The sequence below is a fragment of the Maniola hyperantus genome, chromosome 25 (assembly GCF_902806685.2).
Source record: "Maniola hyperantus chromosome 25, iAphHyp1.2, whole genome shotgun sequence".
Classification (NCBI taxonomy): Eukaryota; Metazoa; Arthropoda; class Insecta; order Lepidoptera; family Nymphalidae; genus Maniola; species Maniola hyperantus.
Genome location: NC_048560.1, coordinates 4,161,730 through 4,184,803, shown reverse-complemented (window position 1 = coordinate 4,184,803; position 23,074 = coordinate 4,161,730). Strand labels below are relative to the sequence as shown.

At 35.3% G+C, this 23,074-nt stretch overlaps 2 protein-coding genes across 2 annotated transcripts in view; both read right to left on the bottom strand.

Annotated features, from left to right (window-relative positions):
• Cbl (E3 ubiquitin-protein ligase CBL) overlaps positions 1-16,693 on the bottom strand; it is a 99,910-nt gene extending 83,217 nt beyond the window's left edge. Inside the window, exon 1 of the mRNA XM_069507276.1 lies at positions 15,343-16,693. Within this exon, the coding sequence (XP_069363377.1) occupies positions 15,343-15,884 (542 nt within the window). The 5' untranslated portion in view covers positions 15,885-16,693. The remainder of the gene's footprint in view (positions 1-15,342) is intronic.
• A 706-nt stretch (positions 16,694-17,399) lies between these two features.
• LOC117993809 (uncharacterized) lies at positions 17,400-19,967 on the bottom strand. Its single transcript, XM_034981675.2, has 3 exons — positions 19,809-19,967; positions 18,540-19,317; positions 17,400-17,614 (listed from the first exon to the last, which is right to left on the bottom strand). Exons 2-3 carry the CDS (start codon positions 19,315-19,317, stop codon positions 17,484-17,486), a joined length of 909 nt encoding a protein of 302 aa, XP_034837566.2. The 5' UTR covers positions 19,809-19,967; the 3' UTR covers positions 17,400-17,483.
• Positions 19,968-23,074: the final 3,107 nt, after the last annotated feature.

Below are 23,074 nucleotides of genomic sequence, written 5' to 3'. Positions count from 1 at the left end.
CTGTCGTTCGTCTGAGGAAATTCGTCGTCCGTGCCACAAGGAAAACCGAACAGCGCAATCATAGTTACCTACTCTATTCATTCGTATGAAATTCAAGCTATTCAGTTAATATTCTGTCGCCATAACTATATAAAAAATACAGCACGTGCAATAAATATTACACCGCAATATACAAGACCAGCGACCCAAGAATTTTTTTAAAAATTGTTATACCTTGTAGCACTACAAGGGATAATTTTTTAAAATTTCCTATAAAGTATAACTTTTTAGGTTCAATGGTTTGGGCTGAGCGACGATGAGTTTGTCAGTGAATCAGGACTTCTCTTTTTTAAATATATACTACATATATATTTACATTTCCCAAAAAAACAACGTATGCATTTCAAAATAGGCTTGCTATTGATGATTTTTATAAGAAATACTGTAAAGAAGATTCTTTCATTAGAGATTTATTCCTTCATAATATCCGCAACAGACACACTTCCGTACTTAATATATACGAAGGAGCTATTCGAGCTATGTTAGATATTTCAAGAACGGCACTTGGCGAAGTTTATGAAGTTTGCATCAATAGCGTTCAGAATTACTAACTATTCATCCTGATCCCACTTCTGAACTATTTAAACATGCACGAGTTTCCCGAGTGACAAAATTCTGAATAATATAATTTCCATAGCCCGTGCGCACTGATTAAACTCCAAAGTGTCCTTTCCAAACTTGAACATTTTGGCGTTTTTCCACGCCAATACTGTAGAGCTCTTCACATTCTACCCAATTTAGAAACGTTTGTGTTTGTAATTTATTTTCGGGACTAACACTAGTTGTGCGAAACTGCTGTCGATTTAGGATTAAGAACCGTGGAAAATAATTTCCATATTCCTGAATTCATTTAGTTATGAATTAATCCATTAAAATTTAATCTGAACGGGTGTGCAGAATTGAATCTTCAAATTATTTTAATCCCATTTAGGGATGTTTGTTAGATTTGTAATTTGAAATTGTTCGAAATATATGCGAGCGCGTAGCTGGTTTATCGGAACAAATGAGTTTAATAATTATTATTTACCATTTTTTGAGTAGAAAAACGTTTAAAGAAATTAATTTGTGCGAACTTTTAATTGGCACTTTGAATATTACTTATTTGATATCTTGCGTAATTGGCTGAATTTTTACTCTAATAAAACTGAGATTTTAATTCAAGGGCGTCTTCCAATAATCTGAATGTTAGAACTTAAGTGACGGGTAACAATTCTGTTGTATCACAGTTCACGACAGTTAGGGAACTTCTAATGTTAGTACATTTGACGCGGTAGCCATAAAGTAGCCCTATTTAAGACCTGACGCGTAGTACGTTTTAAGTACTGTTATACCCCTAGAATAATAAATACTATAGAACGCTGATGAAGTTACTTTTGTATGAAAACCGCGCGAGCCACCTCGCACACTATCTTAAAGAATAGCGTATTCAGCACACAGCCATCGCGACTCTACTATTGGTCAAAAAATTACAAGCAAAAATCGTCTGTATCTTCTTAACGGTAGGGTTGATTTTGAAGTACCATTCAAGTATTGTATTGCCAGCTATGATAAAAATTTGCACAATAAATATTTTCAGTTCTTAATATCATGTTCCAAGCGTTGATAATTATTGTGCTTATTGTGCAAACATCTGAAAAACATGTTTCACTATATAAAGTACATGTCGCTCGAAGTAATCACTTTAAAAATAATTAATTAAATTATTGTGAAATTTTTTGTACGTCACTGGCAATACACAAGCCACTGACAAATAGTGATGTGTAACAATTGGAAGTCGATATCGATAATAATTATCAATACGTCATAATTATTGGCTATCTTAAAGGGCAGTTAAAGATGGTATGGCATTCTTTAAATTTATTTACATACATGACGATTTCTAACAGACTTTCGAAAAAAAGGTTCTCAAATCGACTTATATGTATGTTAAATATCAGTATGTACCTACCTAAGTTACCAATCTTCTCACTTCAGCCGAGATCCTGTTCTTACGATTTCAAAATCAATAATGGTACCGGAAATGTCTGTAATTCAGTCATTCATACCTAGTCAATCCGTGATATACCTGTCTTGTTTTGGCAAAGTATAAAATATGCAATCTATTGTTGTCCATCATCATCATGATCAATCCATCGCCGGCTCACTGCAGAGCACGGGTCTCTTCTCAGAGTGAGAAGGGTTTGGTCGTAGTCTACCACGCTGGCCATGTGCGGATTGATAGAATTTATATAAGTATATTGATAGACTAGATAGTAAATAGATCAGTCTGTCAGTCAGGCCGGAGGAAGTCTTATTATATAAATAGATCTACTATTGTTGTATTACTACCTACTATAAATTATGCTATAGTACTTAAACTTTTTTATAACAATAGGTACCACAAGATGTTTAGCCTTTATTAACAAAAATACACTATCGATAAAATTATCGACACACGCAAGCCCAAAATTAAGAGCGTTGACGCGTGGGACCACTTCGCAAGTTCTTTGTTTGTTTGAAAATGAAGGAAATTTTTGTATGAATTTGTTTTGTTTGCTGGCCATCTTTTTTCCCCGACCGCAGCGATAATCCTTGAAGATACTTAGTGTATATCCCCTTATAGCAATAGCTTCTAATCTGCCTACAAGAATAGGAACAGAGACGGTATTAAAAGCCTTGGTGAGATCAATAATCACGCCTACTACTTTGTTCTTAGCTTCTATACGATTAACAATTTGATCAGTCAGAAGGTTGATGGCATCTTCTGTAGACTTTCCCTTCCGGAAACCAAACTGATTCTCAGATAATAATATGTTATGTCTATTCAAGAAGCTGGCTGGCTGGTTGTTCAGAATTTTCTAGATGACATTTCAAAGCATTGTTAGCACTGAGATAGGTCTATAATTTGTAATTAAGGTACTCCAATAAATTTTGTACAATTGTGACTTTAAGGATTTTTTTTCTGAAAGAAAACCTTCAAGCTCTGTGCACATGCCAAGTGTCAAAAAAGAGTTCCATACAAAAATGTTCTAGGGAGCCTTATGAAAATTAAAAATAAATTTTGTATGGATGTGAAGTTTTTTTTCACTGGTTCACAAATCACCAGTGACCCAAGTTGTCGAACATTTTTTGTTTCGTAACCGTCTGTCTGATAGTTTTCAAGAGCCTTAAGGGTATCCTAGTCAGTTATTCACGTCTGGCTATCTTTATAATCTTGTTGCCCTAGAGTTTTCACTTTTACGCACACGGAAAGTTTGCTCTGCTAGACCACGATACGTGATCATCATTAGCTATGATTGGAAGACTTGAAATTGGCACAATACAATTTCGTAGCTGGGCCAATTTCAAAAGTAGCCTGTGATTTAGTAGGATTAACTAAAAGACCATGCATAACAGTTCTTTTTTGTTTTGATATTTCTAGGTCATCTGTAATCAGTCATTGGTATTTTTATGAGTGTGTCAAGAGTTGGGAGAAGGTCATTCCATCGAAAAACTCTTCTCATAAGGCTTTCGGTGGCTTTAGTGCCCACAAGACAGTTCTTATATTCTTCTAAGTGACACTGTAAGACTATTCGTATGGACGTTTTCATATGGATAGCTTGGCCTTATGTTTCTTAGCATTGCTATGTCTATCTTCTCTTATTGTAGGCATTACGAGATACTCGTGTGTTTCCGATGTTTTAGTAAACCACTAAAACAAACGGGGCTTTGAGTATTTACCGTGTGAAAGACGGAGTTTTGATATCACTGTAGTTTTTGTATGTTAGAAATAAATGTCTTTGTTAGAAATAACCAGAGAATGTGTTTATTATATGTGTTTTTCGTGGTTATATGTTAACTAAAGACGCACTCAAAATCGTATAATTTAGTAAACGTCTTCCGCAAGAATAAGGATTTGATAGGATTATTATTTTTCAATAAAATTAATAATTCATTAGCAATAGATCTTTAAAAAAGGCTTGTTCTTAAATATTTCAACCTTTTTATTCGTTATTACTCCTAATATCTGTAGCACTTCGCACATGAATAATTCCTAAAAAATCGGTAATTGTGTTGAACGCTCTTAACATTGTCAACCGATATAATTTTTCGAGATTATGCCTCGATCTACAAATATTTTAGTAGATTTTTATCTTATGGACGAAAGAAATTCCTTTATTTACCCGGACTCACATTTTTATTTCGCATACGACTTATAATTACAGTAAAACTCGGCATCTTTTCGAGTTTTGTACGGCAACTCTAATCACGGTGACAATTAGGCAAAAATGGCCCATAGTAATGTGCTCAAAAGACTTTGATATGAGCGTTTGCTCATATCCGCGGCTCGCCTGCCCCGCCCACATGCTTCATCAAGTAGAGGGGGATTCCAACATCAATGGTTATACCCGTATTAAATAATATTATCAATCGATCATCAGTCAATTGAAGATTTTATCGGGGGATATAATTATTATGTGACAATAATAAAAATGAAAGCTGCACCCAAATATCCATAGATACGTCAGGTAGGTAGGTATAATACGACAGTAGTTTTGTAGAGACCATAAAAACTAACTATAGAGACTATAAGTAATATGACTTTATTATCTAAATATATTTAAAAGGAAAAGGTGACTGAAAGGGGTCTGAAAAAATGCCTTCAATGCAAATAAAACACATTTAACTTTCATAGTAACTGCATAATGGGGCCGATTCTCTTGTACACAATCTCTAAATTAAACTAAATTAACAGGTCTAAATCTTGTGCTATCCTTTTCCGCAAGCAATATTATGAAAGGGATAGCAATGGATTTAGACATGTTATTTTAGTTTAGAGATTGTGTAGGTACAACGGAATAAGTCACAATATTCTGCTTCAGAATATTATCACTCAGCGACAATGTAACAGACCCATGATATTTTTTTAACAACAGATGAAGTACCCTCTAATGACGTCATGACGCCACTGCATATGGGATCGTTAAGTCCGCCGGATGCGCAATGGCGGATGGAGCTCCCGATAGTCATTTTTAGACTTTTTGTCTTACTCCTCTATTATGTCTGCGAGGCTGTTGACAGATATAGTGCCATCAACGTCGATGAGAGCATTTCCCATTGCGTTGTAATAATGTTTCCCTAGCGGTAGATAAAAATCGGTCAAGTGCGATTTGCACTCGCACACGTAGGGCTCCGCACAAGACATAACACTTTTTATTTTATTTTGTTTTAAGTAATTTTCGTGGCGGCCATTTTTAAATTTTTTATTATTTGTACAACAACAATAAAAATACATATTCTGTGAAATTTTCATCTGTAGTCTAGCTATAATGGTTCACGAAATAACAGCCTGCTGATAGACGCACGGACGGACAGCGGAGGCTGAGTACCTAATGCTATCCATTTGGCACCCTTTGTGTACGGAACCCTAATAATTATATATCTAAATATATAAAAAGAAAGGTGACTGACTGGCTATCTGCATGTCAAATTTCAGCCCGATCCGTCCAGTAGTTTGAGCTGTGCGTTGATAAATCAGTCAGTCAGTCAGCTTTTCCTTTTATATATTTAAAGATTCTCATGTTATTAACTTTAAATGCTCAAAAATGTAATTAAATAAAATGACAAGCCTATTTAAATACACAAAGCTGGGTACCGCCGGTCCAGGAGATCGGAAACGGCCGCTCTTTAGCAGAAACACAATTTCCCCCAGTATTAATTATGTCGCCTTATTTTGATGTCGTTCGCAATGTACAGAATATGCTTGTCGCAGACAACTGATAAATTATACTTCGTCGCTTATACAAAATTCCGTGACAATAATTCTTCTTCATCATCGTAACAGTTTTGGCAGGGTGGTTGTGGTCATCACGAAGTTATTTTGGGGGCAGATGTAATGCGCCTCATGAGCATTTGCCATTTCTCCCTGCTGGCCGATAGTCTGGTAGGTACACTACGTGCAAGAGACCGCACATAGCAGACATAATTTTGTCGGCCCATCGCATACGCAACCTTCCTCGCCCTCTGATTTGATCAAGGTGAAGGCACTGCACTACAAGACGCTCGATAAAGTCACTCTCACCCCGGGAGACATGTCCAAAGCACTTTTAGTGTGCGACTCTGTTTAATGCCGAGCTTTTGGAGTATAGAGACGTTAGTACGAAATTCAGTCCAAAAGACTCCTAGCCTTCGCTTTTTCTTCTTTTTCTCGACTAGTGCAAAGTTCACGTCTTTGAGCGTTTAAAAATATGGTACAAGTGTTTGAACGAGCCGAATTTTCGTAGCTTTGTATTGTTTCTGTTCTTCTATATTTTCTTCAGTCTGTCCAACGCAGTACTTGCTATTGCACAAGAGTATTAAACTCTTTTAACCCAAACGTCCCACAAAAAATCTGATAAAGTATCAAATCAGACGATAGTGTGCTTTTAGTGGGCGTAAAATTAGACACCCGTCGACGAAACCGTCTAAGTGGGGAAGCTTTCCCAGAAGGAAAAAGAAAATAGGACACCATTTTTCACTGTTTAAATAGTAACGAGGGACATCGACGACAAAAAATTGACTGAAAAACAAAAAGCGGACGTCTGCGTTCGATTAAAGAGCAGGGTATTTTTTATCGCCCAATCCCGTTTATTTGCGTAGGCTTAGGCTGTTTGGATTTAGATTGGATCAAGTAAATATTTTGTTAAAGGTGAAAAACAAACACGAGGATTTACTCAGTTTGGGGAAAAACATCTTTTTGTGCTTGGGCTTAGCTTCTACAAAATGTTTTGTATGAAGACAATATGATAAGACCGCACCACCTGACGCATGTACGGTCCATGGTCCATGCTTCTATAGAAAGTGCTTTCATTTCGTGATACGATGCATCTGTATCGTCGCATCATGTAGCGCCGCCGCGACACTCCCCGTACCCGTGTGTATATCCCGACACTCGGCTCGTATGCCATCGATAGGTTTTTTAAAAATCCCGTGGGAACTCTTTGATTCTTTGAACTCTGGGGTAAAAAGTAGCCTATGTCACTCTCCAGGTCTTCGGGTATAGACCCATGCAAAAAATCATGACAATCCGTTGCTCCGTGATTGAAAGACAAACCAACAAACAAACACACTTTCGCATTTATAATAGTGGTAGTGATTATTTCTATAATTTTATCGGTCATTTTAACTGACACTGATTACTTGTCTAAATCCTGAACATCCGTTGCATATCTCGATGACGTCACAATACCTCTGCACCTTTGTAGTTATCTATTTATATAGCTCCAATTCCATAATCACTTTCTATCAAATGTTTTTATTGTACGACTGGGATTACTTGTACAAATACAAAATACGGAGGAGATTTAAAGTCGCCACCGTTATCCTAAAGTTAATCCTAAATCGACGCTACTCTTCAGCTCTACTCCAATCTGTAGGTGTGCGATGCGCCTAATTGTATTTAATTCAGTAGTGGCCCCGATTCCGTTGTCTTTCTCTAAACTAGATTTAGAGTATCTGCATCCTTTTCTTTTTAACAATGCTAAAAAGGGACAGAACATGAAGTTTACATTTAAAGACTCTAAATTTTAGTGCACGCTACAAATTAATTTAAACAGTAGGCTCGTGACTGTGCGCTATAATCACGGGTTTTGCCATCTAACAATTAAATTTAAAACTGTCAAACTGCGTCTGTCCTTTTCATATTACATTAGTAAGAAGAGGATGCAAATACTCTAAAATTAGGTTGTGCTCAGCTATAATACCTAATAACAATAAAACTCGGATGTGAACTGTGGTATTATACAGTTAACTGACGGTGCAGAGGAGTGCAACAGTGGGACGTTAATAAAACATAATGATAGCGGAAACAGTCAAAATCACACGCGACCAATGGCGTATTTCCGATCCAGTGATGATTCACACACCAATAAAGGGCTGGACAAATGAAGCGCGACAGTGGCATTTCAGTTTTTTAACAGCAATGTATAATGCATAAATTTTGATATAGGACTATTTTTTCCCATGTGTACTAGGACTAATGAAACCAGTCAAGTGCGAGTCTGCTCGCGCACCGAGGGTTCCGTACTCGGGTATTTCTTTCGTCATCTTGCACGGTGAATTAAAACTATTATGCATAAGAATCTATCTGTTTTAGAATATACAGGTAAAGCCCTTTCATATGATACCCTACTTGGTATAATAGCTATCTTACTTTTTAGCATATATGTATAATAGAGAATACCTAATTCAAAAATCATGGTTTTTTTTTAATTATTCTCTTTACTAATGAATTCTAACCACATAAACTTCTTCGTTGTACCGTAATCTAGTGCGACTCAAAAAACATGACCGTTAGGCAAGCCACGAATCGAATCTAATATAATAACTAATCATCTAAACTCATAACGCACACCATTAAAACTAATGTTCCAGTAGTTATACCACGAAATACAATTCATACAAAGCTAAATTCCATTTATCATCCATTTCTTAATGGTACCATTGCGCGGGACAGAAGCTAGTTTGTATAATAATTTATGTTTTCTTCTTACAACCTCGTTTAAACTCCGAGTAACTTTGTAGGAACTAAAATTTATCCATTTCATACACCGCCGTTCCGTTTGCTAGATTGTTCCTTTTACTAGGACAAAAGCATTATTTATTCATCATCCAGATCACTAGTCACAACCGAGTACGGGTCTCCTCTCAGAGTGAGAAGGGTTTCGGCCATAGTCTACCACGCTGGCCAAGTGCGGATTGGCAGACTTCGCACACCTTTGAGAACATTATGGAGGCATACGGGTTCCTGACGATGTTAAGCTTACTTAAATACTTAGCTTAAAACGCACATTTAACTTAGCACATAACTAATTATAACAACCCAATAATGTGACAAAGTTTAAAAGTTTAGGGTTGGATTTAGATCTACTCAGTTCCCGCGTGGGGTCGAAACTAATTGAGTTGTTGTTCCTGAACGTATTGCGTGGGATAGTTATTAATTGGAAGCTTATGAATTAAATGTTCCAAGAATATAAATACACGGGTAACACGTGATATTGCGTCTTATTTATAAATGCACATGTAGATATTTGTATTTACATGATCAATCCACTGCCGCACCGGCTCACTGCAGAGCACGGGTCTCCTCTCAGAGTGAGAAGGGTTGGCCATAGTTCAGAAGTGGGATAGTTAAGAAATGACGTAAACATAGAACTTTAGAGAGAGATAATCTGTAGATTCGGCTTCGTAGAGCGTCACTCATAGTTTACACCCATGTACCTACTTCTCAACGACTGAGACAACGCTTTACGAAACTAAAGTTGCCAAGTATTTCTTTCTTTCTTTCCAGGTACTGCACTTAAATTGATAGGACAAATTCGCTAGTGTGTCAATTAGGCGAAACTAAATCATTATAAAAGTAGGTACTCAAATGATTACCTACTTTTATAATGATTCCAATTCGATGATCATCGATCATCGAATTTCATAAACAGATAAGTATTATGAGTCAAAATTATTACTTAGTGTCATCCAACTTATCTACAACGGAAGATGTACTTTAGCGATGAATGGATGAGTCTTATCATTGATAACATCGAGGGATACTGGATTTTACTGAGACCTGATACGTGATAAGGCATCATCATAAGATTATATAATTTGATTGATAAGTATGGAATGACATAATTAGTTATTTGCGGTTTTCCTGTTGATAAGAGCGGAATAACCGAATGACGTGGAATAAGATAAAAGTACCGCAAATTGCTAATGCGCGTGGCCGCCATTTTAGTGACGTCAGAACTAGACTGAAGTTTCGAGCTGATGGTATTTTTATTTTGGCTGTCGTTAAAATGACGTCATTTCCATGTTAATGAGACATGGTTTCAGCGCAATAGCAATTTGTGGGACTTATAGCGGAGTTTGTATTAAAGTATTCGAAAATATCCGGTGCACAATGCACGCCACATATACATACGAGTACCTACGCACCCACCGCGGCAATCATGATTTATTCGGGGGTTTATTCCTACACTTTGACTAATTATTATTATTCGAATTAATAATGAACAATTATATTTATTGGTGCAGATTTTTATCGACCAGTGCGACAGTACCGTGACTGATATAATCTATCTAAATATACAGAAGGAAAAACTAAATGACTGGCTGATCTACTAACGCACAGCTCAAACTACTGGACAGATTGGACTGAAATTTGGCATGCAGGTAACTATTATGACGTAGACATCGGCTAAGAAAGGATTTTTGAAAATATAACCCCTAAGGGGGTAAAATAGGAGTTTGAAATTTGTGCAGTATAATAATCTATTTATATACTATATTATATTATATTTTTTTTTTTTTTTTTTTGTTTATTTGAAAGTAATCAACAGCGTAAATACATAATTATTATTTAAATTTAAATCTAGGTATAACAGAAGGCCAAAAGAGATTACTTGAAATTATAATTAAACTATTTTAACAGAATAGAGTTAGAATAAATGTAGGTATATACAATAATAAAATAAAATTACAACAGTGTGTGTATGATTGTATGTGTGTGTGTATGCGTGTGTGAGTGTGTGCTTATGTAAATATTATATATTATATAAAACAGTGTGATAGTACGTCATATCGGTCTCAACGACAGAGACAACGCTTTACAATCGGAAGTACCGATACTACGAAGTTCAGATGCCGGATACTATAACTATCAATGCACAGACTCCCCCTACTGTCATCAAGAGTAAATTTTTATCTAAAACCAACTGGAGATAAACAGACACAGACAAAATCGCAAGTACTAGCAGGTCATCATCATTATCGTTAACCGATAGACTAGAATAGAATAAAATTCCATGATCTGATTATACCTTTGACGTAGGTTAAGTAAAGGCTGTTATCACAGGAAAGACTTGAATCCTATCAGGCCATTCAACAATTTAAACAAGTAGGTACTTGATAAGATTGTGAATGAAAGTTATGCTTATGAATGAATAGGTAAACCTATCAATGAGGCTGATAACAGGAAACGGATGACTACAGTCACAGACTGATTGATATTGATAAGAAGAAAACATAAAGGAAATTGTTTGTAAGGTTTAGGTATTTTCCAATACTTACCTACTAATTCAAAAATTGTGATTAGGGTTAGATACTTTAGTATATTTTTTCAGATACTTTAGTACATATTTTCGTCTGCTATATCAGAATTCCTTTTGTATATACTTACATAGTTTAATGATTTATCATTTTGTATTTTGTGCCTTTTTGTATAAAAAAAACATAAAGGAAATTGTTTGCAAGGTTTACATATTTTCCAATACTTACCTACTAACTCAAAAATTGTCATTAGGTAGGATACCTTAGTATTTTTTTTCTGATACTTTAGTATACTTATATAAATATTTTTTCAGCTATCTCAGAATTTCTTTTGTATATTATACTTAAATAGTTTAATGTTTTATCATTTTGTATTTTGTGTCTTTTTGTGTTTGTATTTAAATTTATCATTAATCATCTAGTGTAAGTGGCACTGCCGTTCCAATTAGATGTAAAATAAATAAATAGATAATAATCATTAATACATATATCTCTCCCTCAGCTTTGAAAAAGGACCCCGGATGGGTTCGAAACTAGTCGGGCTAACGTCGACTAAACACGTGAGTAAAGCCGGGTGTGAGATATGTACCTATAGTGGAAAATCACTCACGATAGTTTAAACGCTAAAATAATAATAATAATAATAGTTGCTTATTTTTCAACCCTCTCCTTCCCTTTTCATCACTATCATAAAGCCCGAAATCTTAAAAGAAAAGTTCCGAAATCTTAAAAGAAAAGTTCTGACTACTAACTGTCTGCCTCATGAATGCCCAGAGCCAATAGCGAGCGATCGTCAACCAATCAAAGGTGTAGGGCGATTGTCTACCAACAACATTTTTTTGAAGGCGCCCTTACTTACCAAGTACCAACAACATTTTTTTGTAATTTCTTCTGGTAACTAAGTATAGGGAAACAAAAACAAAAAGCCTCTATTCATAACCAATTTAATGAGGCATTGTAACTATTCATTCTCTCATTAACAATTGATTTCTTACTGTAATTGACTATGTATTTATTGATAGGGGTTTTATGTATTCAGGAAGCTAGAAATGTGGGAATGTGACATTCAAACTGTCATGTGAAACAATGCATGCAATCTAAGATGGAAGCGGGCTAGCCTGGAAGGGGTATGGCAGTTTTTATTAAACCCATACCCCTTTGGCATCGTCGAACGCAAAATCGCTTAGCGGCACGGCTTTGCCAGTAGGGTGGTAACTAGCCACGGCCGAAGCCTCCCACCAGACCAAACCAGAAATTTAGAAATTATGAAATTCGAAACCCCTGCCGGGAATCAAACATGGGACCTCCCTTTTATAAGACCACTGCGCCAGGGAGGTCATCGAAAAAAAGGAATCAAAGAGTTCCCACAGGATTTTTAAGAACCTAACAACCACAATGAGAAAGTCACAGCATATAAATATGTCGGAGAACAGGAGGATGGCCGATAATTATTATTCATCTTTAGCCGACATCAGAAGGTAGTAATTAATAAGTAGGTACTTTAATCCATGTTCTTTACAAATAGTTCTCAGTAACGTATCGCACATGGAAACCATCAACGTAACACAACCAGATCACCCTAACCTAACCCTACCTATGGTCGCCTCCAACCACCCCTCACAGCGACCCCTCACCTCACTCTAAACTAGCTAACCTAAGCTAAACACTACATCGTGTGATTAGGGCGCAATTGCTATTGCAACCTCTCAATCAAGTCACGACCTACTCCGTTATCTAATCATCTCAAGGTAATCAATCACAACTTCATGAACGCTCTTAAAAGGATCATTGCATCGACTCTCTTACGATCTAAACCAGATCTTATAATTGATTTCTCATTACTAATTCAGAATATCGCAATAGCTCTACCTTCTCCACTCTGTGCACATCTGCATACAGAACACCATAGCATCGTGCGCCACACGCGCCACGACTACTATCCACCCAAATAAGCGATCACAACAGAAACCAGGTAGAATGTAAGCTATTCGATCTCATGGGCAACTCATTGTCTAATCCATTTCAACATTACACGAGAGTCATCAATGATTCTTTACCAACCGGGTTATACGATTCTAAAGCGGGTACCTACTATCAAAGTTAACTTCAAGTTACTATCGCACTAAACTATCACTTCAAACTAATCATTATCTCAACTGCCGGTATATCTCCAATTACACTCTAAATCACTAGCGTCTGCAGAAATAACCTTAACGGATGTCCTTATAATAATCTATCCACTGAGCCAAACGTTAACTCACGAACTACTCTAATATTCACCAATAATTAGTATTCCATATTCGTCAAACAACTACGCGAACATTATTAATAGTGCTTTGCAGGCAAAGTCACCGGATGGCACTAGATGTTACGATTTAACACAACGTACATTAGCATCGAACAATTACTGTTCTAACTATATCACAATCACCGAATTAAATATCTCGATTAAGAAACTACCTACCTATCTCAAATAATAAAAATTAGCTAAGCTATAATCTGATAATTAATTTAACGCGAGAGATAATTTTGAACCACAACAAATGCGTGCGTGTCAAAGTCCAACTCTGACAACTAAAATAAAGATGGCTACCTTCCGTAGAGTAAAGCTCATACGTTTCTTTTCACGGTGTCTACAGACAGTAAGAACTCTTTCAATATCGACCCTCCAATAAATATAATATTTTTAATATAATATTTATTTATTTAAACAACTACAAATTAAAATATAAAGAGTTAGAATACAATACTTTTTACAAGTTAATCAGATATCCATTCATCAATTTTTGCTTGAAAATAAATAATGGCAACAGGCTAAGTAGGTGGTGTTATCTACAACCTATTTAATTTTAGAAACCTTACAAAACAAACAGATCATACAATGCAGAAACCTTTTATGATGCTCAAGCCATAGAAAAGTGTGAAGAAATTACTACTTACTTAAATCATTCATGAGTAGCTACTATGAATCTATCTATCTACAATCTTAATTATATAAAAGGAAAAGGTGACTGACTGACTGATATATCAACGCATAGCTCAAACTACTGGACGGATCGGGCTGAAATTTGGCATGCAGATAGCTATTATGATGTTGGCATCCGCTAAGAAAAGATTTTTGAAAATTCAACCCGAATGAAGGTGAAATAGGGGTTTGAAATTTGTGAAGTCCACGCGGACGATCTCGCGAGCATAAGCTAGTACAGTATATATATGGAGTACTCTAAATACCTACTCAAGCAAATACAGTGTAATCTCTATTATTGTGAACTTCTGTTTAACATAGAAATTGCTAAAGTTCGTTTGGTTTATTACTACCCTTATATTGAAACATTCTATATAGCATTGGACCACTCCCAATAGTGAAACAATACATCATTATTAAGTTCCCAATAAACATTAATTTCACTGACCTTATACACCATACTGATGTAGAATAGAATAAAATATATTTTTATTTAAGTAAAATTAAAAGTAAAAGTGTTTTTGAATCGTCAACTAGTTTAACTAAAAAAGAATTAGCGAAATCGGTTCAGCTGTTCTCAGCGACACATTCAGTGATTCATTTTTATCTAAAGAGATTTATGGTATCTACTTACCTACATAGTTTGATTGATGATTAGGTCAATAGAAAGCTTACATATACATGGCTAATAGATGATTGCAACTTCCTCTGTGTGGTTTTAGGCTTATGTTGCTTATTATGGCAATAAAGCAACAAACAAACATACTTTCACATTTACAATATGTGTATAAATTAGTGATATCACACAAATGCCTGTGACTTGATTATTAAGTTACAAAGTACTTGTAAAATAAGTACTAAAGTAATTAAATAAAAGATTCTTGTATTATTAGTTATCTCACATTTCATCCAATTGCAAAAAGACAGTGCATGATATTCTTTGTAACAAAACGCACTTAGGTATTCTTGAAAAAAATTGTAGGCAATTTATTTTCACTACATGATTGTAATATTTTAAGTAGATCAAGACGGGCATGGAAAGCTACTGCTGCAGCCTTGTTTAATGAGGTTTTTGCTGTGACTTCATTCATGCAGTATAATTTATAGCCTATAATATGAATTTTCAGAATTGGACCATTAATTTCAGAGAACTCTGAAATGAACGGGTACAAGAATCACTGCCAGCATAGGTACATCCATTATGGAAATACTACAGCCATCGCCACAGTTGTTATGGACATTATCCATTTGATAATTAAATTTTTTATAGATGGGAATTGAGATTTAAATTAACTTACCTATTGCCAAAGTTGGTCCTCCAAAACTCTGCAGCATCACTCTTTGTGATACGAAACTGGTCCCCTGCAAACGTCCCATTGGGGAACATAGCTTTCAACTCGCTCAGCATGTGACTGAACACGAGACTGAGCTTCGTCAAATTACGTCTATAGTGAGAGTTCTCATCGAACATCTTTTCCTTTCCTTCCTTGAACAACTTGATAGCTTGTTTACACTTCCTTATCAAATTAATAATAAATATGTTAAAATGTTCGTTGTTATTCAGCTCCGCCATGTTATCCTCGTATTTAGAGTAGATTATACGCAATCTCTGATATGTATCCGGCAAAATATCGAGGATAAACGGTGGGCTGTTTTTCAAATTCATCTTGTGATGCTGACATAGTTTCACGACTTTGTCCATCAACTTCCAAGTCTTATCTAGTGTCCGTTTATCCGTCGCGAGCTTGGAAGGGTATACGGCATCCGAAAACGCGCCGTGCAATTTCGAAAATATCGAAGAAATGTTTTTCTGTTGTGACTTCTGACGGGGTGCCGCCATGTTGGAGAGTCCGATGACATACAAAAGAAATTAACTTTTTAAACCGAACACTGAACTCGAAACACTTTCATCACTTTATAATTAGATAATCTACAATGTGTTTTCTCATCATCACACAAATGCACCACATTTACGATTCGATAATTAAACACCAAACGGCAAGCGATCGCTTACTGACACATCTCCGACGCGTATGACAAGTTTTTTTGACAAATTTACTATGACAATTGACAAGCATAAGCTAACCATAGACTTTTTTTTTCACAACTGGTGATGAATGTTGCCAATAATCTGAATGAAACTTATTTTGTTATTTTAAAAACAAAGTTTTTTTGCCTTCTAATCTCATCAATTTTGCAGAATTTTCAAAAGCAATTTAACAAAAAATAATTTAATAAAAATTCTACAAAATATTATACAACCGCAGTTAGCGACATCTATTAGTGTATAATTAAAACAAGCCGTGTCCGCCCATGCTAGCTTTTCATAATATTCATAGATGGCGCTAAACAAAATAGTTCTCATACTACAACCTAGATGACGCTAACATAAAAATAAATATTTAACAATCTACATAATTATTTTGTATAAATAAATCAGTAGAGAGCTGTTGTTGATAACTTTACAATAATAATAATTATTGTAATTTAAGAATAACTTAATTATTTTTTGTATCTTCATATTCCTCGATTGCTTCGGTCGTAGAAGTTGTCGTACGCCTTTGCTTGCGGCGTCGTCGTCGTCTACTTTGCCTTTTATCAACTTTAGTTGACCTACAAAAAACAACTTTCTGTGTTTCTTCCTTAGTTCCTTATCTCAAACCTATATAATATACCTAGGTTTGAAATAAGAACAAGGTAACAAATAAGGTAAATAATTATTAACGTTTGTGAGTCGAAACTCGGGCGGGAAGTTTATTCACCAAAATTGATTCAGTACCCAGGTATTTTATTAGGCTACTATTTGAAAAACCCCCTGAAAAATAATTTTATTAAATTTCTAATTGAATATTCAAATAAGTTCCAAAATTTCAGGTTTGTACCTCTTTTCGTCTATGAACCAGAGACATGGAAAGACAGACAGCAAAGTAACATGGCTTTGGGAGATAACAGGTACTTACTAAATAAACAGTAAATACTATTTCGATGAAAATACAAAAAATTACACTTTATATTTTGATGTAAGATTTTTACACCTTTATTACCTGTTATCTCCCAAAGCCACCATGATCTAAACTTCATAGTCGCTGATCGTTCCTCGAGTGTTGGGGACAATACGCTGAGAAACTTTCAGCCTTACTTTCAGCTTTTATAAAAGCTGCCTTCGGCAGTGTTTTCATTAGATTACAACATGGGGTTATTCAAGGGGCGGGCTAACAAATTCCTGAAAGGCCTCTGGTATCTACTGCAAAGTTCATGGGCGGCGGCTCGCCTGCTCTTTGCTCGCCAGTTTTATTTAAAAAAATAACGAAGGTCTGGCAATAGAAAATAAATTAGAAAGAAGACACATAGAAACTCAGAAGTAGGTAATTTTAGTATATTTTAATAAATATTAGTTGCACAGTACCGGAAAAATAAAACTTATTATCTAGGTAGGTAGTTACTTTTTGAAATCGCTGCAAGGATTATGTTCGTAAGCATTGAATTTCAGTATGCTCCCTTTGACACCAATGAGAATGTTGTCGGCTGAATCCAAAGCAAAAGTGTTAACTCCTGATACATTGAACGTACCTAGAAGAGAGAAAAAGAAAATCTATTACGTAAAAATATCAAAATCATGATTAAATGCATGATTAAAACTTAGTACTAATTAATGTATTATGTTAAAGTTAATTAGTACCAAGTTTTTTATTAATTAATATTAAGTTATGTTTATTAATGGGGCCGATTCTCTTATACACAGTCTCTAAACTAAATTAACAGGTCTAAATATAGTGCTATCTTTTTCCGCAAGCAACATTATGAAAAAGGATAGCAATGGATTTAGACGTGCCATTTTAGTTTAGTTTAGAGATTGTGTACAACGAAATTAGCCACAATATTAAGTTTATTAATTACTATTCAGTTTTTTATTAATTGCTAGCTGATGCCCGCGACTTGGTTTTATTAGGTTTGGGTGAATTAGGTTTCTTAAAAATCTCGTGGGTAATCTTTGATTTTTCCGGGATAAAAAGTAGCCTATGTCATTCTCCAGATCTTTATCTATACTCAATACTCATGCAAAAAATCACGTCAATCCGTTGCACCGTTGCGACGTGATTGAAGGACAAACCAACAAACAAACACACTTTCACATTTATAATAAGGGTACTGATTAGTTAATTAGTACTAAGTTAGTGTGAGTAACTAGACATTTTGTATACGGACTATACAAATCGTGAGAACGAAACTACAGGGGAGCACGACAGGGTTAAAAAGCTGAGAATTTAAATTATCAGTACCCTTATTATAAATGCGAAAGTGTGTTTGTTTGTTGGTTTGTCCTTCAATCACGTCGCATCGGAGCAACGTATTGACATGATTTTTTGCATGGGTATAATCAAAGACTCATAGGCTACTTTTTATTCCGGAAACCTAAAGAGTTCCCACGGGATTGTTAAAAACCTAAATCCACGCAGGCGAAGCCACGGGTATCGGTTAGTTTTAAAATAATTACCTAAATGTTTTGCACTAGCGTTTTCAGCATCAACCGTATAAAGATTACTGTTCTCATCCATCGCAAGAATTTCATCTGAACGAGTGACAAAAACACCTGTCATTCGTTCACTTGGCAAGCCTTTAATTTTAATCGGTATATTTTGCCCATTTTTCAAAATATACGATGTTTTTGTTGCAATAAAGAAAATATTATTTCTGGGATCAACTGTTATGCCATGCCCGTTTGGTATGGCCGAGAAAGTTTCCTGTTTTTGGCCGTCATTTGTGATTTTATGCACCCGATTTTGAGGCCACGTCGCTATATACATTTCTGTTCCATCGTTAGATACAGTTGTATACATAACATCTTCACCCAAAGCTGTGTACAGCTCGACCGAACCGTCTTCTTTATATTTGTACACCCCGTTATCAGTCGCTAGGTATACAATATCGTTTAGGTTATCAACTGTAGTTGATTGACCTAATCCAGCTATTTTTATAGTCTCCGTTTCCCCACTGGGACGTAATGTTTGAAGGGACATTTTCATTTCATCGTTTATTAGTGTGTAGAATATGTTTCCTGTCTTCCAATGAACGCTCATATCTGCTGGAAAGCCGGTAATTTCTTTGGTTTCTCCTTTGGAATAGTATAAGTTGTTTAGGTGTATCAGGTTGGAACAGAATTTCTCTCTGTTCTGTCGGTGTTCTTGGGTTATAAGGTCTTGCCGTGTTATAACTGGATTTGATATAACTGTGGCGGCTGTGGTCAGAAGGATTAGAATTATTGGTTTCTCCATCTGAAATTCAAGAAAAATGACCATGTCAACATTTTTAGGTACTTCTCCTTTATTCTTTACTCCTCTCACCAAAGATTGTCTAGTGGAGATTGCTCTACAAGCAATAAAGCTGTCTTTTCATACATATTAATATCTAGTTGCGCCTTTGCATGCTATGAACCTTATTCCTAGTCTTTTGTTTTTTCTTCTGTATTCTTTAATATTTTGTGTACGGTAAACATTTTAAAATAAAATTATTATTATGATGATTTATGATTAGTTATTGATGATTGTTCTATTCTCTGTCTTGTGTAGAATAGGTACCTATCATCCAACTTATTATACTTAGGACTTTCTTCAAAATTATTTGAGTTATTACAATCCCAATTTTACAGTTTGGTTGGTTTGTTTTGGATGATAACTGTAGAGATGTTAATATCAGGTGATTAAATGACACTAAAATATACAATGTATCTTAAAATATGCTAATTAGGTAGATTTATGATACTTACAGCTAAAACTAGGTTTAGACGATTTTGTGGAATGCTAGATTTTTCAGATCAATTGAGTTCGAAAGTTCAAGACGGGACAAAAATGGACAGGAATCACTTTTTTAACTCGTAAACGCACACAAACTTTACACTACACCACTTCGTAAACAATTTGATACTAATGAGCATTTACAAACTATTGTATCATTTATATACAAATGCGTAGAAGATGACTAATTGCATGACAATTAGTACTTTAAAATAACCTCTATATGTATAGAGGTAGAGTTCATATTAAATTACGTTTAGCTTACAGATATGGTGTTGATGTCTTGTGTTCAGTTTATTTTATTTGTTACAATTATTATGATTGACCTGTTAATGTTTATACTTAAAACACTGATATAGAAAAACCAAGACATGCCTGCAATCTCGCTTGAAAGTCATGCTAAAATAATTGGAAGTAGGATCCTGTTAGATAAGATGTCAAAATTTTATTTGGAAAGCTTATTTTATATTGGCCTCATCCAAAATTACTCACGGTTGAAGATTAAAGTCTATCAAAGACTCGTCTGTTGATGACAACCCGATACAAATTGTGGTTGCTATTGCTAACTATGGGCCTCATAGGAAAGCTCAAAGTCACTCAGCGGGCGATGCAGAAAGCTATGCTGTGAGTTTCTTTAAGTAATCAAATCAGAAATGGCCATAGGAAAACGAGATTAACCGACATTGCGCAACTGGTTGCGAAGCTGAAGTGGCAAATGACGTTTCAGGATCCCATGGTGCTAGATTAGCGACCTTGGAACGGAAAGCGCAGCCTTGGAAGACCCATCACTAGGTCACAGAATACATAATAGTATAGACGACATCAAAGGAGTTGCATGGAGCCGCTAGATTCAGGAGACACAAGATTGTAGCATGTGGGAGTCTCTACAAAAGAACAATGTCCAGCAGTGGACGTCTATCAGTTTATGACGATTATGTTTCTTACACATTGACTTCCAGGAAATCAGACACACAATCGTGGTTCATATTTCAACCATGAAAAGAACTCTTTATTTTTTCTAAAGTCGGTCAAATTATCTAATAAAATAGTAATAATGAAAATCGTTGTATTTTTTTTTATTTGAATATTTTAGCTGAAACCTTGTCTTTAACTCGAACTTTGACTAGTATTAAAATGATTCCACTTTTAATAACTAAGGTAGACTAAGATTGTGGTATTACTATGTACCTAAGTACCTATCTTAGATTTCTTATATCAATGCATTGGAAATTGAAAATAATAACAAATCAACGATGTTCAGTGAGTTAACTAGAAATAGTAAACAGTCTGTGTAAACAATACTTTATCGATTAGCGTGAAATGAGAAAATATGTTTAATTACTCATAGGAATTCCTTGTATGATCGATAGCTCTATTATTTGCAAGAAATTTTCTAGTTTCTAAAATGTTTTTATAGGTAGGTAGGTATATTTTTGAAGTGAAAACTTCTTTACGCGCGTTGGGTGATTTTGGGATGGGTAAAAACTTCAAGGGCGCGTCACCGACATGCTAATGTTAATAGTTCTTGGAGTGCCGATAATATTATCGTCAGTGAAGTTCTAACAGTGCGTAAGTCATTTTTGGCGAGTTTTATTTTAATGCCATTCTATGATAATTGTTAAAAATATTCTAATAAAACCTCTTTCATTAGAATATTCATCAATAACTTCATTTTAAATCCTTTTTCAAAATATTATACATCAAAAGTGTTGTTAACGTAGATTTAGAAAGTAATAATTCTTAGGACAACTAAGAATTATTACTTTCTAAATCCATTCATATTTAGTTTTGAATAAGTATTAGGTACAATTAATTTAAAAATAAAAAAATCACTGTTATTTAATAGCGGAAGCCTACGTCATAATAATAGCTAGGTTAATACCTAGCTATTATTATGCGCAACTGTGCGTTGATAGATCAATCACTCACTCAGTCAGTAACCTTTTCTTTTTATATATTCATACAACAAACACTTATAATATAGAGAAATAGGCTAAAATAAATCGCCTAACGCATCTAAAGAAATTTTCATTTGAAAAATTACACTTAAACATTGAAAAATACAGTCAGCAACTTAAAATCTCAAGTCCTGCAAGGAATTATACCGTGGAAGAAAGGATTAAAGCTCTTTAAGAGTGGGAAAATTGGTACACTATCTTTTCAGCCACTTCATCGCCGCTACTTCGGGAGAAATTTCCATAATACTCGAATTAAGACGTCCAGGTAGACTGGAACTTTTGTTCCTGCTGGAACAGGGTTGCCACATCCATACTAATATTATAAATGCGAAAGTGTGTCTGTCTGTCTGATAACTTTTCACGGCCCAACAATTTAACTGATTTTGATGGGTACAGAGTTAGCTTACATCCCGGGGAAGAACATAATATACTACTTTATATCCCGGAAAATCAAAGAGTTCCCACGGGATTCTTAAAGGTCCATAAATTTAACCGATTTAACCGGACTGAATAACCAAACTGACTGACTGTCTGACTGCCTGCCTGACTTACTGACTGACTGACTGCCTGAATTACTGACTGACTGGCTTACTGACTGACTGACTGACTGGCTGGCTGGCTGACTGCCTGACTGACTGAATAACAAAACTGATTGACTAGCCTAATTGACTGACTGGCTGACTGACTGACTGACACCCTGACGAATGTGGCTGTCTGTTGAGTAAAGCCTTTGCGTAGAAGGGATCGAAAAAAAAGGAGTGTTATAATGAAAAAAAAAATCAGTACAACATTATATCACCCGTTTGGATGATACAATGGCAATGGTTATTAGAACATTGGGTGTTTTAATGTTGGCAATAAGCTAACTGTTTCAGAATCTTTTATAGAGGATTTAAAGCATGGGTTGGGTGTAGATAAAATTAAATAAAGTTAACTGCAACTCATGAAATGAATAATTATACAACTTATTATTAGAACATAATATCAATTGCATTTGACAACCCTAATTTAGACTTACTATCAGAGACCCAGTTACCTTGGACGTCTCGAAAATTTTCAGCATAGTTGAATATGCTGTTATTAATTTTTTTAACGCCCCTATGTCAATGGCATAAGAGTGATTTTACATAAAGGGGTGATATAACTTAGTTTGCAGGATAAGGCAGTTTCATTCATTACTCGGCATGACATACTTAGGGCTGTGAAAAATGATGGTTCCGAGTCGCAAAGTGTCAAAGTGGGGTGCAGTTTAAATATAAGTAATGGGACCCCCGACCCGA